The following is a 16402-nucleotide window of genomic DNA, read 5'->3' as shown; positions in this document are numbered from 1 at the left end:
ATGTTTTTGTGATGCAGAACATAATAGCAAGTATCATGGAGCTGCTCATCAAGAAACTATGCTCGAAGCTAGCTCATTCATTCAGGTCAACGAGGCGGGGCATTTCTTCCAACTCAACCAGCCAAAGGGGATACAGGCAGCATTTGAGGCCTTCTTGTCTGGAGAAATCTAAGAAAGCTCAACTCTGGCCTCTTCGTCCCTACCTTTCCGTAGAAGGAATATCCCACAGGAGAGGCGCCTCATAATGTTTCAACATAAGTTGAGAAGGAATCATAGCCCCGATTCAGTCAGGCTGATTTATTTGTTTTTTTTCATTTTTCGTCGTGAATAATGTTATCATGATCGTGCTACCATCAGTTCTGTGTATACCCAATACTCGGTGTATTTCATGGAACTCAACGACGGGAAAATATCGCCTCGTTTTTATTCATCATGGTGTAGTTCGTTTCTTTCACAGACTGTGATTTACAGTTGTGGATACATGTAGCTGAGCTCGAATAACGTGGGCAATCTTCTTTGATTAAGCTCATCAAATCTCATCAGGCATTGTTCTACAGTGGACTCCGTGAGTCGTGTTGAGTGAGTGGAGAAATCCGCATCAGATTTGAGTCTCGGACGCCGGAGCAAAACTATGAGATTTAAACTCGGGCAGAATACTATTTGGCCAAACCACTCACGGGACATCGAGAACCTCGACGTTCTTACACCCGGACCTACTGAGTCGTCAACGGGAAGGGCCCAGAGTGTGAGTGGCACATCAACTCCTCTCACTGAGTGCAGTTGATGGAGATCCTTAAGGGGTCTCTACTATAGAGACCTGCCGCAGCAATGTGAGAACACGATCACTGCAAATCAAAGAGGTTGCATCCAAACTCATGTCACAGGCTCTGTGACACAGGGAGCAAGCTTGGCGTTCATGCAGAAACCGCGACGCCACAAAGCCGAAAGCAACCATTCGCAAATGGGAGACTGGACAAGCTCATGCTCCCATCGACTCGACCGTGTCAAGGCCCGGAAACAGACGTTCAGTATCGAAGTTTCAGAATCTGGGATTCAGATCAAAGGGACAAGACTGAAGATTTCCCAGTGAGGACCTGAAGTCCACCAGTTGAGCTCAGTCTCACATCACCACATGAAACGAGGAACGCACGCCATGCGTGTTGCTAATCCGTGCCCAGCACTTGCGTCGGGAGCCTCCCGATGGGAGGCGAGTGTATATATGCGTTTTTTCCATTCCAGGGAGCAGAGTTTCTCTAATCATACAGTGGAACACGGTACGTCCGAGTCGAACAGACGAACCAATACTGCAAACTTAACTGAGCGAAATCGGCCTCTGAGGCTACTAAAACTAGTGAGTCACTAGCAGCGAAGCATATGTTAGTAAAGTCTTTCTATGGCAGCATTGCTGCCGGCTCCCACTGTGATGAGATACATATATCGTTCAAAGTAGCCCGCGTTTTTCAGCAATCTCCAACAAGCCGCTGGTGTGAAGCTCTGTAGCTGATTCTGGGGGATCTTTCCGTGCTCATCTAAGGATAGCAATCAGCTGGACTATCTTGTCAAGATACAAAATGGGACTTCAAGGACTATCCGCCAGTTCAATAGACCGATTTTAAATTTGAGAAGCCTTTCTACACCATTTCCCGTGCAAGTTTGACAAGTGAGCAGACAAGAATGACAATATTACCATCAAGAGTGGCAATGAGAATCCAAGTTTGTCACAATTCAATTCTGTTACAATCAAGTTTGACAATGAGAATTCATGTTTGACACCGGCAGAATATATCACAATCAAGAATGACAATAAACTGTACAAGTTTGACAATACGCACACAAGTTTGACAATACGCATCCAAGGACGCGAAGGACGCGTGCAACCACGCGGAAGGAAGCGTGGCTGCAAACATTTGTCCATATCTCTCCTTACATGCGTCTGCCAATAAGCAGACTTCTTAAACCAACCCCGATCTTGGAGTAATCTTCAACTGCATATTAGAGGTAGACTCTGACAGTGTCAAACTGACACCATGGGCATGTAGAGGGCAACTTGAACACAGACATCTTCTGCTTGTTGAAGGAGCTGCTACCAAGTTATAAGAGTAGCCGTCGGACGAACTCAACTTTGTGTGCTAGAATACTCATCCGACAGTATGTCCCACGTTAGCTGGGAACTGGTACTTTGCTGAGCAGATACCTGAATGGTTCAATCGTCGGCTGCGACAGTGACGAACCCACATCGATCACATTCCATTGAGTCCTCAGATTTTTCTCGCGGTTGGAGTTACCATCGCCAGTTCTGCTCCTAGTTGCACCGAAGCAGCGAAGATAATACGTCGATCATTCTGTCATAGATTCAGATCCTGAATCTGAATCTCTTCTGAATTTCTGAATAAATTGACCAGTGGTCAATGACCACACCATGCGACGAGGTCGCGCTAGGGATACTCTCCGTCAGTGGGTCTGATTACGGAACTATATCATCGAGCGTGAAATAGACGCTTTGGACCAGTTATAGCGTCCCGTTTCCCGGGTCCACGTCACGTGGAGAATGTTGTCAGGAGAGCAACGTTCCCGAGAGAGGATGAAAAGGACGCACTTTCGTGTCCGAATTCAGAAATTCTGTCTGAGTTGCAAGCACAAGTAGCACGAAACTTGATCCTAGTGGACAATCAGAAGGCAAGAGGGTTGAACTGCGAGTGACGCATTCAGTAGGGCTTTGCTCGAGTGCCGAACGCAGTGTCACTCTCAGCGCGCTTGCGCAACACTAATCCCGGGCTCCAAATTTCTTCGTAACTAACCAATTAACCGCGAGTGGACGGTGCGGCACACAGTGTGTGCATCCCTCCGTCATTCTGTCGAACCCAAAGCAACTGATGTGATATGAAACAGAATGAAACATGAGAATCATTCACGTCACGTCCTCAGCATACATCAATAACCACTCAGCAGCTCGAGCAACGTCATGTCGAATGTCTTCATCTAGATGTGGTAATACTTCTGCTATCTGAGAATCGCCATTTCCTTCCTAGTACACTGTCAATGAACCCACACGTACTTTCCGATACAAAATAGCAAAGTCGCTAAGAGCCAGTTCTGTCACCGAGTGACGAGAAGCCAAGCCAAGAAGTCGCGCCCACACTCGCACATTCAATGCCTCATATCTAAGTACTCGGCTAGGTAAACAGAAAGGCGTCAAGCCTCTTACCCATGAGCATCAAGCCTGGGGTAATGTATGGTGTAGTTGCATAGACCCGTCAACATCTGCACGGCTCCTCTGCCAGAAAGACCACTACTGAGCTCCACGGCGGCCTCAGGGGCCAACACCTATAGAACTATAAGATCTTAGACTTTCTTCCCGACAGCTCCTACCACTCGATCACCAACATACTCTGCAATGAGTTTCCCACCGAGGGACTTCTCCGCCATGATTCGTAGTCCTCTAGAAGTGCAAAACCCCACGGTAAGGTTTTTCAACGTGACCATGGTCCACCCTTGATTGAGTGGTACGTTTTCGGAAAAGTCCCCGCCGGCTCGGGCCGAGGTATGATCGTTGGCAGCTCGAGTGATCAGATCATATGTACTCCGACCAACTGCAAATCTCCCAATCCTCTCCGCTAACGTCTTCATGTCCACTCACGTTTCCCACGGCAATTTACCGGCTCCTGGCGGTTGATAACTTCGTTTAGTACCATCCGAAGGACTTCCTCAGCCGCCCCACCAGTACTCGGTGCTCTAGCTGCCGTCAGGGCCAGCTCAGAGAACTCGTAGCACCTGTAATGCAGTCGGCGGATTGACGACAGGCTTTCTTGGTATAGGGCGTGCAAGGTCGCCAAAGCTGAGAAAGCGAATGAGCCTCCGAATATGGCTGGGGTATGATACCTTCCTGCTTGGCCGTTTTTGACAACTCCTTTGAATCTGCCTTGTCTCTCGCCGCCCTCATTTGTCTGGTAACTTCGACATTTGTCATGTGTGATAGCTGAATTAATAATACTCCCGTCCAGGGCAGATAGAAGCCTCACCTCAGAATTGTCGTCAGACATCGTCAGTGTTCGCAAGGGCCGTTGTGCCTTCACAGCCGATCGGAGGCGGATCGACAGTCGATGCATCAGAAGAATCTCCGTTTAAACGTCTATTATATTATCTCAAAGAATTGAGATTAATGTGGCTCTGCCTCTCTGTCACCCCTCGCATGCACTACAACCAAACTGCGCCATAGTCATTGATAAACTTCTTGACACCTTCCTCCCTTGGAGAGTATGCCTTTACCACATCACAATTAACAACCATAACCTACCAGTGGTTGAAGCCGTGTCCTGTCGACATTGGCTTATTATCGTCTTCGGTAACTCCCTGATTGAAATGGTTAAGTCCTCACCGTTTCTGCATAGAAGCTGTTCCGACTCCCCTCGCTTCTCCCTTGCACCGATCAACCTGGTCCTGCATGCACCATCGCTATCCTTAGCTCCAACACTGGCCCCCTCAAAGAAGGGCAGAAAAGCGGACTAAACAATGATGCCCAAACGGACATCCTCAACTGTCTTGTACCCTTTCCCCATCAAGGAACTGTTCTTGCACCCGTCTGCCTCCCATTTCCCCTATTGCCGTACACATCTCGGTACGTCTGTCTACTCCACCTCAAGTACAGGATAAGGTAACGGCTTGTACGCATCCTTACAGACTACCATTCCCACATCACCACAACTCAAGACTGACCTCTACCAAGACGTCGAAACGACGAGTTCGTTGTAAGATACCAGTAATCGTAGTGGTAAAGTTATTTACGTCGGCTGCGCTTACCAACCACCTCAGCCATCGACCTCCATCGGCTCGGCCTCATCCTCCCCCGATTTCACCTGCAACCCCATGAAGCACATTATCAACCCCAAACTCTCGTATATACCTGACGAGCCGTCTTCTTCCCCATCTGGTCCTCGAGGCTCTTCTTCACAAGACGACACTTGTTCTGCATCACCACAGCCGCCTGAGGGAGTTAATAACAAAATACCGACTAGGAAAAGACAGATCACCTGCGCGAATATCTGTGGCGCGGGGATCTGCCCGACGGACTCCACCGTGAAGATGAAGTGGTCCTTCAGCTTACCAAGCGACACCTTGTCGGCTGAAAATCACCAAATGAGAGTTCCCGAAGCTTTACAGGAGGAGGAATAGTACCAAAACCATTGCCGGGTTCAATACACTGTCGACAGGTTGTGCATGCCCGAGGGTTCTTCACGACCGCAGCACCATCCTCAATATCAAACACGCCCATCGGACACACCAACTTGAACTTCTTAGCCTCTGCCCCTTCGATAGGCTGAGACCGATAAGAACAATATGCGTGTATTCCATTCAAAAGCCGCTTTATTTAGTGATACGCGACTCATACGTCATCAACATTCCCTATCACTACTCAGCCCTGCCCTGAGTACCTCCTTGAGGATTATATCAGGCATGAGCCTGTAGGTAGCCGTACAGACAGGACTCCACTTCGCATGGATCTTCCCGATACCCTGATGACCCCATACCATCACAGCCACCTTCCTCACTACTACCTTGCAGCAAAAGCACTTGATCTCGAGCTCTTGGCCACATCGGAGTTTGGTGATGAGAACATCGTCATAGACGGGACGAGGCGGCTGAGGATATCACGGGCGTGCGCACAGCGAAGATTCCACCAGGATATGCCGTCCTACATCATCCTTGTATCGCTCCTCCTGCTCAGCGTTGAGGGGCACCCACTTGAGGTCGCCGCTATATACCGGCATTGATTCCCTCGGAGGGTGACTCTGCGGACACACCTTCTCCAATGAGAAGCAAATCCACGTGTCAGCTGAACAAAACGACCAACAGTGTGAGCATGAGGACCACTCCCCAGGATGTAGGCCTCGATAGCTTCTTACGATCAGTAACGTCATCTCTCTGCTCTGGTGGTGCATCCTCATCACGCATCTTCAAGGAGTCAATATCACAATAGATAGGGACTAGACCAAGACGGTGTGCGAGGATCTGTGATGACTAGTTCTAAGGAATCGGGAGTATCTAAACTTACCTCGTCATGAATGACACCGGTGTTCTGGTAGACGTAACACTTCTCGATTGCGATGGTAGGTATCTCGGCTATCATGATCCTCCTCAAAGCATTGGCGATCGGGGGATCGATTCCCACGACGTCCACTTCTACCACCTCATCGCTGGCCCTTTGTACCTGAGTTCCATCAGGACCACATCTCAACAACTACCATCCTATTACCTTCATCTTGAGCCTCCTCTGGAACTCCTCTCGGTCATAGCTGTTATCGATACCCATGCTGGCGTAGACCCCCGAGTCATCAGCGGTCTGCGGGTTCGAAGGGCCCTCTAGGGTCAGCTCCATTCGTCGATGCTTCTGCTTGATGCTTTCCTTAGTCGGAGGTGGGACCATGGGTAATCAGACACGATGAGAAACTCAAAAGCAATCCGCATCCTCACTCACTTCCAGAGATCTGTCTCTGAATTTGTGGCAAAACTTCACAGACAGACATTAGAACTTCAAAAGAAACATCGGGCGAGCGCGTAATCCTTTAGAGTCGCGCGCGCCATGTGATCCGAGTTGGTAAAGGGGTAAAGGGTAAGTGACGAACTGAAACGAAGTCGTCCATCTCACATTCCAGTGGCTCTTACAGTAAAAGTTCATGTCTCGTCGAGATCGAGTCATCGTCGAGTTCCAGTGTCGGAAAATATGCACATGGTCAACTACGTGGTTATGGGAATTCTGAGGAAATTTTGGGAAATTCTTCTTAATTTCTATACATCTCTACCCGAGCTCGTACGAATAAAAAGACTCAGCAGAATTTTCCAAAAAAATCCCTGAAAATTTTTTATATTGTCCCAATTATACGTCGTCGAGCATGTGCAAATTTTCCCACACAACGGCGCTCTTCAGTTGGTGTTTGCTAGAAAGCTAATGACGGCTACATATAGTGGATACCCCTCATCGACTCATCCCCGGCATAGTAAGAGGTACTACCAAGGCTCGGCTCTTACCTGGACCTTTCTGACCTATGTGTGCCTGCATGCTGTGAGGAAAGCTTTCTCTAATGCTACACCCAATATGAAGGAATACTATGGGTACTCCACTACTTTCTTCGGGATCATGAATACTCTATTTATGCTATTTTATGCGATTGGTATGTTTTTCACGGGACCATTAGGAGACATCTATCATCCAGTTAGGGTCTACTTCTTTATGGCTGCGCTCTGTTGTGTTACTCAAATCATATTCGGTGATATGGTCGATGTGGCGACACAAGATGGATGGTATTACTTTTACTACCTTTTGTGGATTGTCAATGCCATTTTTCAGTCTGGCTGTTGGCCGGCTTCTGTTGTTATAGTCGGGCAGTACTTCCTTCCTAAATATTATGGTACAGTGTTCGGCATCTGGTCCAATAATGCTAACGTGGGCAACATCCTTGGTGCTGCTATGTGCACTCTAATGATTGGGATATTTGGTAACGAGGGGTCGGTAGCGTGGCAGTTCTTCGGTCCAGCAGTGGTCCTCCTGGTAGTCTCCGCCTTGATGCTTTACTTTCTCCCCCGAGACCCGCAGTCAGTCGGCCTCGTTATACACCCTGATAACGCTCTAGAGGAACCTCTGAGCCGCGATCGAGGGGAAACTAACGAGAGTACGAGCGAAGTCGCTGCGGAAGAGACACTGAACTTTCTTGCTGCCTGGAAGGCGCCGGGCGTGCTGATGTACTCTTTTTGCTTCGGCTGTATCTCCGGCGTCAATTACGCCATGTTCTTTTGGTTGCCGCTCTACCTCACTGAGCATGTTGGTAGGACCTCCGCCGAAGCCAATGGTTATGATATGCTTTTTAATTTGGGTGTTATCGTCGGTACTCTCGTATTGGGGGTCGTTTCTGACTATTGTACGGCCAAGTGCGGCGAGTCTTGTCGAGCTCCTCCTATGTTTGGGTTCCTAGTGCTAGCCATCATCCCTATTGCCATGCTCCAGGCCAGCCGTCCTTCTACCAGCTTCCTCACAATCACTGTCTTTACCTGTGGCTTTTTAGTAGGATCAGTTGCGAACGTCCTCTCGAGTGTAGTGTGTGCTGATCTCGGCCATAAGATGCCGAAGAAGGCAGTAGCCCAGGTATCGGGTATTATCGATGGTGTGGGGGCTATTGGGGCTGCTCTGATGCAGCTACTGGTGACAGTCATCGCACAGTACTCCAGCTGGGGGTACGTCTTCATTGTATTGCCTGTTGCCTTAGCACTCAGTGCTGTCATCCTTGCCAAGGTGGCCTATGAGGAAACCATCGATCTGATCAGACACTTGTGATATCCATCAGTTTAATCGTTTTTCACTAAACTTCCTAGAGCTCTCCCAAAAATTGATATTTGGCAGTGTGTTGTTCCTTGGCAAGTGCATCTCAGCTACCGATGCTAGTTGGTGTTGCTAAGTGGGAAGGATTAGTCTATTTGTACGGTAGACACCATTGGTCCCCTTCGACAGCCAACCCCCTCCGATCTATCCCCCCCTCGCATAGGCTCTCGTGCGGGGTGTGGAGGGGCCGGTGGATTCTTTCAGTCCCGCGGCACGCGATGTTGGACTACCCCTCGTGAAGGTGCATTTCTTTCTCCATGGAATCCATTTTTTAAAGGGTGGGGCGGCTATGCCACTACACATGCCCAAATGGGTGGATTTTAGAATCATCCTGGAAGTGCACACCTCCTGAGGGACTCTCTTGCTCTCACTGAGATCCGCTCGAGGGGCAGGTATGCCATCCTTGTCCTCCTATGCAGCGTACTATGTTGATAGGAGGAACTCTGCCATATATTTAGTGGCAGCTTGTCACTGAAAGTATACACCAGTCCAAGATGACATGTACTAAATTGGAGTGGTGGCATAGCCGCCCCACTTACGAGAATTGACCTTACCAATAATCGCGGGATTGGCCTTCAACGTTTTGAAGACATTGCGAGTTTCACATGTCTATTCCGTGAGGGGGGAATAGGGAGACTATCGATTATTGATGGGTGAGGAATCGAGAGGAGTATGGGGCTACTTTCAAGGGATACTGAGTACTTAATAGGGCTGCTCATAGGGGGTGTCAGTTGCTGATTAAGTAAAATGCCGTGATAGTCCCCCGTGCCGTTGCAATGCTGATTTGTGGTGCATGAAGCAGCTCGTGTAGTCATGGGCTCAGCCTTTCGTCGGATTGTCCCTCCACTTCAGTTTGACTGTCCCCATGTCTACCAGCGTTCCACATAAACCTACAGAATTCACTTACGTAATGAGGGGACTACGATTCCATCGTGGGAAGAATCAAATTAGTTGTCTATGGTCCGTTGTTCACGGGGCAAATGAGAGCATTCGCAGTTCCGATTGGAAGCTTGTTGGAAGTATCGAAGTTTTTCATCTGAAAATTGTCATTTATAGTATTTGTCAAAGCAGGGATGATGTTTCCATTCGTTTGACCATACCTTACTGTGCGTGCGTGCCAGCATAGGGTTATGGTGATAGCGGGCCGTAGGCAGAGGCGGTTACCAGGCTGCTTGAAATCGTAAATTTTCTTCACATTCACGTCATCACGACGTGAACCCGGGCAGCATCTCCTCCACCACGTACTCTTATCAGCTGTTGCTGTCCTCGCTATATCGACCCTGTTGTTCGCAACCCGGATTTGTCTCCATCCGGGAGGCTACTCCTATCTCGCACTACACTCAAAGAGTGATTCACCAATACGAACTGATTGCATAAGTCACTTTTGTACAGCTAGTTAGTGCTGTGAAGACATTCGGTTCCGACGAAGAGGATCGAGTTGTATCATAGGATGCTTGCCATGCGCAGGTGCTCATACCAGCTGACAGCAACGAGCCCATCCAAGAGCTGAAGAGCCCTCAAGTGGAGCTTGAAGACGATACGTTCGTCAAAAAGTTGAAGATCTATTTCGCTTCCAAAAGCGATGAGGCCAGTCTGGACAAGTAAGGATCGGTATCGCCCCCCTTCCCGTTCTCTCGCTCGCTTAGAGTTTGGCAAGTCCACGTGTATATCAGCTTGTCTTCAATCACTCAGGCAACAGTTCTTGGCACAGCTGTCAGCCCATGCGAAGCAAGATGTTAGCAAATCCGTGAGCTCAGATATGCTCGAGAAGGTACTCCTCGTCAACCTGCCTCTTCTGCGAAGTTACATTCTATGTTGCTTCAGCTCATGTCGATGACCACTGTGGACATCCTCACGTTAGCCCTTCCGGTACCGAAGACCAACTACACTGGCGTTAGTATGTACGTGGATGATAAAGGAGTTGCTAAGAACCTTCCTGTAAACTTGTAAGACGCTCAATACCACTTGAGAGCGGTTCAGGAGTGCGTCCTTTATCAGACGGGCGCAAGGCTTGACCTCAGCATGCGGTCTTCTTGGTAACCAAATACGCGGGGATGCATTCGTGGGGAGAATGTACGATGATGGAAAAGATGAATGGTTCAGGTAATGGAAGAATATAGTTGTGTTGAGGAAGGGCCTGTTCAGGACTGACTTCAACGAGGCGGACCTCAACTCCGGCCTGGAGTGGATAGCTATGGCGAAGTCCATCAACAGGAGGCAGGGCGGTGGTACGACTCTGAGTGCACTCACGAGCCAATACGGCATGGGTAAGCTGTAGTCCTCTCTAGACGTGTTCTGTATATTACCGCCTCGATCTTGCTAGGATCTAATTCGGAAGTGGCGGCGCCTACTTCCGTTGCCAACATGCCCAACAGGGAAGAGCCTGTGAAGCGGGAGGGATATACTTACCGCCAGACAAAGGACGAGGTGATGATGCTGATATCATTTCCTGAGTACCGTCCCGGTGATCAGGTAGAGATCGATATTCCTCTGGCCAGCGGCGTCTCCAAGGGGGACATCAAAGTGACCATAAAGCCCAAATTCATTTCAGTCCACATCAACAACATGCCAGTTGCAATAGAGGGTACTCCAGATAGCTCTCAGATGAGAATTCCGCCGATGTTCTCATCGAAACTTAAGACTACGATTATCATCTGTCGCTAACACTAGTAATCTTGTCGGGGTATGAACCTCTTTCGCAAGCTGTTTAAGTCGAAGCGTCGTGGCGTATGGGAGTTGCAATGAACTCATTTCCTTGAAAACTTCTGCTGTATAGGTCCTCTATGGGGTCATGTCGATACTGACGGTAGCGGCTGGATGATTGATGAGGGTATTCTGACCATTACAATGGAGAAGGAGAAAGTGAACCAGTGGTGGGAAGATCTTGTTGATACTAACAATGATACTGAATAAGTCCTGATAGCGGACATTCAAGTTTACTAGTTGTCTCTTTCTGTGATGTTGGGTTCAGTTTAGGGGAGATCTTTCGTGGAAGAGTGAGTTTTTAGAGCGTCTTTGGTATAGTATGACGAGTAAGTCGGTGAAGGTTCTACTGAGCGGAGATGTACGAGGCAATCTCGAGCGACTCGTGTCAACCACAGAGAAACAGATAGCGAAGGTGGGTTGTGGCAGTGTACTGCCGAGACCATTGTAGCATCTAGGTTGGGAACTTTGATCTGGCCTTGTGCGTTGGGGACTTCTTCTCTGAGGCCGGCGAGGAGGGGTTAAAGCCCTTCATGGAGGGATCGCGGAAGCTGCCTCTACCGGTACGGCTAAGGAAGAGGGGCGCTTGCTGGGCGACGATCGAGGCTGTGCAGATTCGTTACCTAGCGTCATCATCATCATCGGCAACCACTGCTGTGGCGACACTGGATAACCTGGCCAGCATCCAAGGAGGCTCTATCGTTCAAGTGGCTGGTCTGACCATTGCTGCGATGAACACTGATAGCGATGCTGCGAGTCTTGAGAAGAAGTAGTAGTACGCGCTAGGAGGTGTCACTATCGATCCCTCAGCATCGCTTCGCTGAGCACCACGGTCGACGTCCTGCTTACCAACGACTGGCCTGAAGGCTACGGCGTTGGCCTTGACGTTTCCTCAGTACCGCCTCATGTGACGCACGTTATCACCAGCAAGGAGGTGTGCCCGAGGAGTGGGAGGGTTTTCCAGCTATGCTATCTTCATAGGTTTCTCGGATAGCTGTACTGCTGAAGCCTCGATACATCTTCTGTGGCCATGCTGATCTGTACCACGGCATTCCTCCACTCTGACAACATCTGAGGTCATCAGGTACTACCTTCGTCAGCCCTTCAAATGGCCTGATTCCGATATAGTGTGTCGAATGATATGTGTGGGGAAAGTGGGCAGTAGCGGTAAAGAAAGAAGGTGAGGAGCGGCATCAGGCATGCTGGATGGCAGTATTGTTAACCTCAGGTGGCTTCATGCCCTCAACATCTCTCTGAGTGATGAAGGTCGTTCGCCCGATAACCTCACAAGATGCCCCTTCGCCGATGGACCAGGTAGTGTCTAAGGCGAGCTACCTCTGGGTGACTTACTCTCTCAGAGCCTCAGCAGTCCCACAAGCGGTCTCATCCTGAGGGGCATCAGCACGACGCTAAACGGCATGCTCCTGAAACGCCGTCTACAGAACTGTTCATACCCAATATACCGCGCCAAGAGAACAGGTCCAACGAGGAGGCGATATGGACGAGCCTTACCAAGGTCTTCGAGGGCATGCCCGGGTTCAGACGAGTTAACGTGGATTCCGTCAGAGGTGACCACTCGTGGGCTCGAGAGTGATGATAGCGCGCTGCTTTCCTCAAGGTTTCGCCTGGGTTCGTTTTTCCACTGTGAAAGACGCTACGCTGGCTCGCGAGAAGAGCCAAGAGCTGGACATGGGCGGCCGTCGCCTCATAGTCCGGTTCAGTCGTCCCAAGGAGGGTGCTGATGTGCGAGGTATAGATGTGAAGCAGCTTGACAGCTCCCCACACCAAGACTGCTGGTTCTGTCTGGCCAACCCCAATCTGGAGCGTCATATGATCTTCGCTGCTAATCTTGAAGCCTATCTATCGACGGCCAAGGTGAGCCTTTGGGCTCTCGCATCCCCAGGCTATAGGTTCTCAGGGCCCTATCAACGACCTGCATATCATTTTGTGTCCAGTGACGCACTTCGCGTGCAGTACGCACTGCTCAGATAAGGTCTTTACTGCTATTAACAAGTAGGTTGAGGCACGTAGCCTCGTGGATGCGTTCTGAAAATGGAAAGATTTTGGATTCTAAGGACGCTGCTTTATAATGTCGTTATATTCGGAACGACTGCGTCGAAATTCGAATGGTGTAGGTACATTGATGAAGTAACTTATGTGATGGAGTCCCAATACAACAGCGATGTCGTGGTGTTCGAAAGATGGGCTCAAATGCGGTCCTCAGCAGCCATGCACATGCAGGTGGGTCCGCTATCGTCGACTGGGGTAGCCGCCTATGGACACTTTGTCTGTGGTAGGTGCATTTGGTCGGGGTTCCTCGAGAAGGAGGAAAGCCTGCAGACTCCCAGAAATGGCTAGAGCAGGTCACCACTATGGCTGATGACCATGAGCTCAAGGTCCACAAGATGGGAAGATACTCCAGGGACGAGATCGAAGGTAACTCACTCGAGTGTTGTTGCCTTCGCTGACTCCATATCAGGCATCGCTAAGACCACGTCAGAGTCTGGCACGCCTCCATATATCTACATGCAGCTGCCAGGCCCAAACAAAGTTCGACTCCTTCTGACGCCGACTAGAACATCAAGTGTTCCGATGAATTTCGGTCGAGAAGCTGTGGTAGGCCAAGTTGACCTGCTTCATATCTTGCTAGCCTTGCTGAGACGCATTCGCTTTGTTTCTCAGGTGAAGTGTATGGGCCTCCCGACTGAGAGACTCGAGTGGCGAAGCTGCCAGCAGAGCACCGAGGAGGAAACCGAACTGGCGAGGAAACTGAAAATCTCTTTTGAAACTGCCAAAAGACATTGACTGTCGTAACGATGTTTCACCTCAAATGTTTTGCTTGTGAATATATCCCAGTGACGGTGTTTGTCATGGTCATGCGTGGCAGACTTGAATGTTGGAGACGCCTGCTATGATATTGCCCAGTCCACTTTGATGCTTCGAGGTCGCTATATTAGATAGATAAATTCCTAGATAAGTCCCTTTATACAACTATACCTCTGAGACCATAGTAACAGTATCGTCACGCCACGCTCGATACCTCTAACTGATATTGCAAGAGTCCTTAGAACTCGATGAGCGACATTTTCTGAGAGTTGCACTGCTAGCGTCTCCCTTCAGCTAACTCTCACGTCTTTCGCTATCCGCTTACGACAAGTTCGTTAGCGACTTCGATGATGTGATTTCACTGATCGAATGAAGTTTGTCTCCCGTAATCAGCTTAGCAGTAGCACATTCATCATCAATGCTCCTTGCCAAGGAACAATCGTGTACACAAAGGTTAGTTAATTCGCACAGGGCGCGTTGTCCATCAGTGAAAAACCTATAAACTTGTCCACTTCGCGAAGTAAGTGCTCACAGGAGGCCTGGCACTCTTTATCAATAATTGCGAGGAGAAAGGGCATGAAGGTCTGCTTGTTTTCGTTTCGCACAGGACCGATTCTATTAGGGTAACCAAGGAACGCTTTGTACTTCATCTCTTCGGTGAACTATGATGTCACTGTTATCAAATGAGCAGCTCTCTAGTTGCTGTATCTTCTCGCTGTAGGTCAGCTTTAGCTTCGCCGAACGCCGACTCCGAAACGAGATGTGCATACTCGTCGAATTTGACTCGAACACAAATGGTTCAAAACTGGATTGTACTCTCACTTAACGATATTTCGTGACGTTCGGTCATATCCACCCTTCTCCGCCAGAACATTGCAGTAATGTTGTCTAACAGAAGTTTTTGGAGAGCGTTTATAACTTGAACACCAGACCCAGGACTAAGCGTGATGAGACTACAGTGTACAGGTGTGATTCTCGCATGCTACCCCGAAGGGGTTATAGCACTTCGATTTACTGCTGTGTTTCAGACAATGATTTTGAGAACTGTCGTCTAACCAGACAAAACATCTTTTTACGAGATCACAATTACCCACCCTCACACACGCAGCAATACTGATGCGGCATCAGTATCAGTATTTGATGTGGCTCAGGCAGGCGGAGAGTAGAACGGCTACTCTCTAAGCAAGAATTGACGGCACTCGACACGAAGACACGTCGATACTCGTTCGCTTGAAACTCGTCTATCGTAGAGAATGCGACACTCATTCACGTAAGGAATACCGCTGGACGTACACCGGCTGAGACGTTATGGTAGTGGCGTCTTCCGGTCTGATCTAGTTCCGTAGCATTGCGAAGAGCTCACTCCAGAATGCGTCCTTGGTAACGTCAGATTCGCGGGCGTGCTCCACTGCAGCAGCGTTACTGCGAATCGACTCTATCAATTGCGAAAGTGAACGGCCAATCTGAGACAAAATACTCTACTGTAGAGGAAGCAGTGCTCAAAGCACTTACCGCGTTGAGCTTCTTTTCAACTCGCAAATGTTCCAGTATGTCTGCCCTTGAGGAATCAGTACTGCCTCCAGCACAGGAATAGAACACAGAGGTCAGCAGCGATGAGCAAGCCGTGGAGACTCGACCTTTCACGTCATCAAACCTTGTTACAAGGAAATCCCAGGCCATATCAGCGCCCTCAGAGGAAGAAGTCCGAACGGAGGCCATAACGGTGTAGTAGTCCGAGGGGCGGACCACGGGGTCTAAGCTCCACTCAAGAGTGCGCTGCTTCAAGCGTCTGTCCCTGACGTAACCGAGGGAAGAATAAATATCAACAACTTCCGTCTTAGTAATATCATAGCGCTCTGCGCGTTCCCTGAGTGCAGTCCAGAAGTCTCCACCACCGGCAAGAGCAAGCTTGAGGACTGAGCTTCGTATATCAGCAGGGAGCGAAGCAGGATCCTCTAGATAGGCTTGGGCTCGCTGGCAAGCGGTGTCGACCATCTGCGTGTTGGTGTGGCAGTATTTGCTCGCCAGGCGAACGAGAGTACTGCGAAGCTGTCTGGTCTTGGACTCATCTGTAGGCTTGGAATCCCAGCCTACACGAGCCAGAGGCCCCTCGATGAGGTCACTGACTAGTCTGTTCATTTCCTTGCCTCGGCCGACCCCGATACAAATGGTATCCAGCGCGAACACAGCGATAGCGATGGCATCCCACACATCAGCGTCGTCCTCGTTCTTGTAGTAGGTCAACAATTGGAGGGCTTCACATACAGTCAAGTGCCTTGCTTTGGCCAACGCTCTGACGGTAGCGAGGAGTTGAATTCTGTCGGGGACCGGGAGGCTGTGGTCTGCCACTGCCTCGGCGAGGGCGACTCTCATCTCTGGGCTGCTGTAATGAACCCTATAGGGCACCCACGCACCGTAGTTGAGGAGGACCCATTTGCCGTTGCCGACATTGATGGTCTCAGACTTCTCACGCATCATAGTGAGTCTGCCCATCTCCCCCGATGG

At 49.5% G+C, this 16402-nt stretch overlaps 5 protein-coding genes across 5 annotated transcripts in view; 2 read left to right on the top strand and 3 right to left on the bottom strand.

Moving 5' to 3' along the window:
• Positions 1-2908: 2908 nt before the first annotated feature.
• On the bottom strand, positions 2909-3426 carry Pmar_PMAR027875 (hypothetical protein; the record flags this gene model as incomplete). Its single annotated transcript, XM_002773372.1, has 4 exons — positions 2909-3004; positions 3056-3161; positions 3206-3324; positions 3370-3426. The coding sequence occupies 4 exons, from the start codon at positions 3424-3426 to the stop codon at positions 2909-2911; spliced, it is 378 nt and encodes a 125-aa protein (XP_002773418.1).
• Positions 3427-4735: 1309 nt separating this feature from the next.
• Positions 4736-6421, bottom strand: Pmar_PMAR027874 (DNA-directed RNA polymerases I and III 40 kDa polypeptide, putative; the record flags this gene model as incomplete). The annotated part of the gene is made up of 10 exons (XM_002773371.1): positions 4736-4853; positions 4901-4981; positions 5028-5119; positions 5173-5314; positions 5430-5510; positions 5553-5636; positions 5694-5830; positions 5901-6006; positions 6050-6205; positions 6251-6421. The coding sequence occupies 10 exons, from the start codon at positions 6419-6421 to the stop codon at positions 4806-4808; spliced, it is 1098 nt and encodes a 365-aa protein (XP_002773417.1). The 3' UTR covers positions 4736-4805.
• Positions 6422-7090: 669 nt separating this feature from the next.
• Pmar_PMAR027873 (Glycerol-3-phosphate transporter, putative) lies at positions 7091-8323 on the top strand (the record flags this gene model as incomplete). The annotated part of the gene is made up of 1 exon (XM_002773370.1): positions 7091-8323. One exon carries the CDS (start codon positions 7091-7093, stop codon positions 8321-8323), a length of 1233 nt encoding a protein of 410 aa, XP_002773416.1.
• A 910-nt stretch (positions 8324-9233) lies between these two features.
• Positions 9234-13876, top strand: Pmar_PMAR027872 (hypothetical protein; the record flags this gene model as incomplete). Its single annotated transcript, XM_002773369.1, has 23 exons — positions 9234-9275; positions 9836-9969; positions 10061-10139; positions 10193-10314; positions 10367-10471; positions 10514-10635; positions 10692-10795; positions 10841-10952; positions 11145-11241; positions 11345-11486; positions 11530-11634; positions 11686-11840; positions 11882-12005; positions 12053-12111; positions 12156-12251; positions 12300-12385; positions 12430-12639; positions 12690-12946; positions 12990-13084; positions 13207-13312; positions 13369-13507; positions 13551-13687; positions 13754-13876. The coding sequence occupies 23 exons, from the start codon at positions 9234-9236 to the stop codon at positions 13874-13876; spliced, it is 2751 nt and encodes a 916-aa protein (XP_002773415.1).
• Positions 13877-15144: 1268 nt separating this feature from the next.
• The window catches only part of Pmar_PMAR027871 (puromycin-sensitive aminopeptidase, putative), a 2552-nt gene continuing 1294 nt past the window's right edge, over positions 15145-16402 (bottom strand). The window contains exons 7-8 of the mRNA XM_002773368.1: positions 15410-16390; positions 15145-15360 (exon numbers count right to left, since the gene is read on the bottom strand). Coding sequence (XP_002773414.1) covers positions 15232-15360; positions 15410-16390 — 1110 coding nt within the window. The 3' untranslated portion in view covers positions 15145-15231. The remainder of the gene's footprint in view (positions 15361-15409; positions 16391-16402) is intronic.

Source organism: Perkinsus marinus, assembly GCF_000006405.1.
Source record: "Perkinsus marinus ATCC 50983 genomic scaffold scf_1104296958914, whole genome shotgun sequence".
In the NCBI taxonomy this organism is placed as follows: Eukaryota; Perkinsozoa; order Perkinsida; family Perkinsidae; genus Perkinsus; species Perkinsus marinus.
This window is presented reverse-complemented; position numbering and strand designations above follow the sequence as displayed.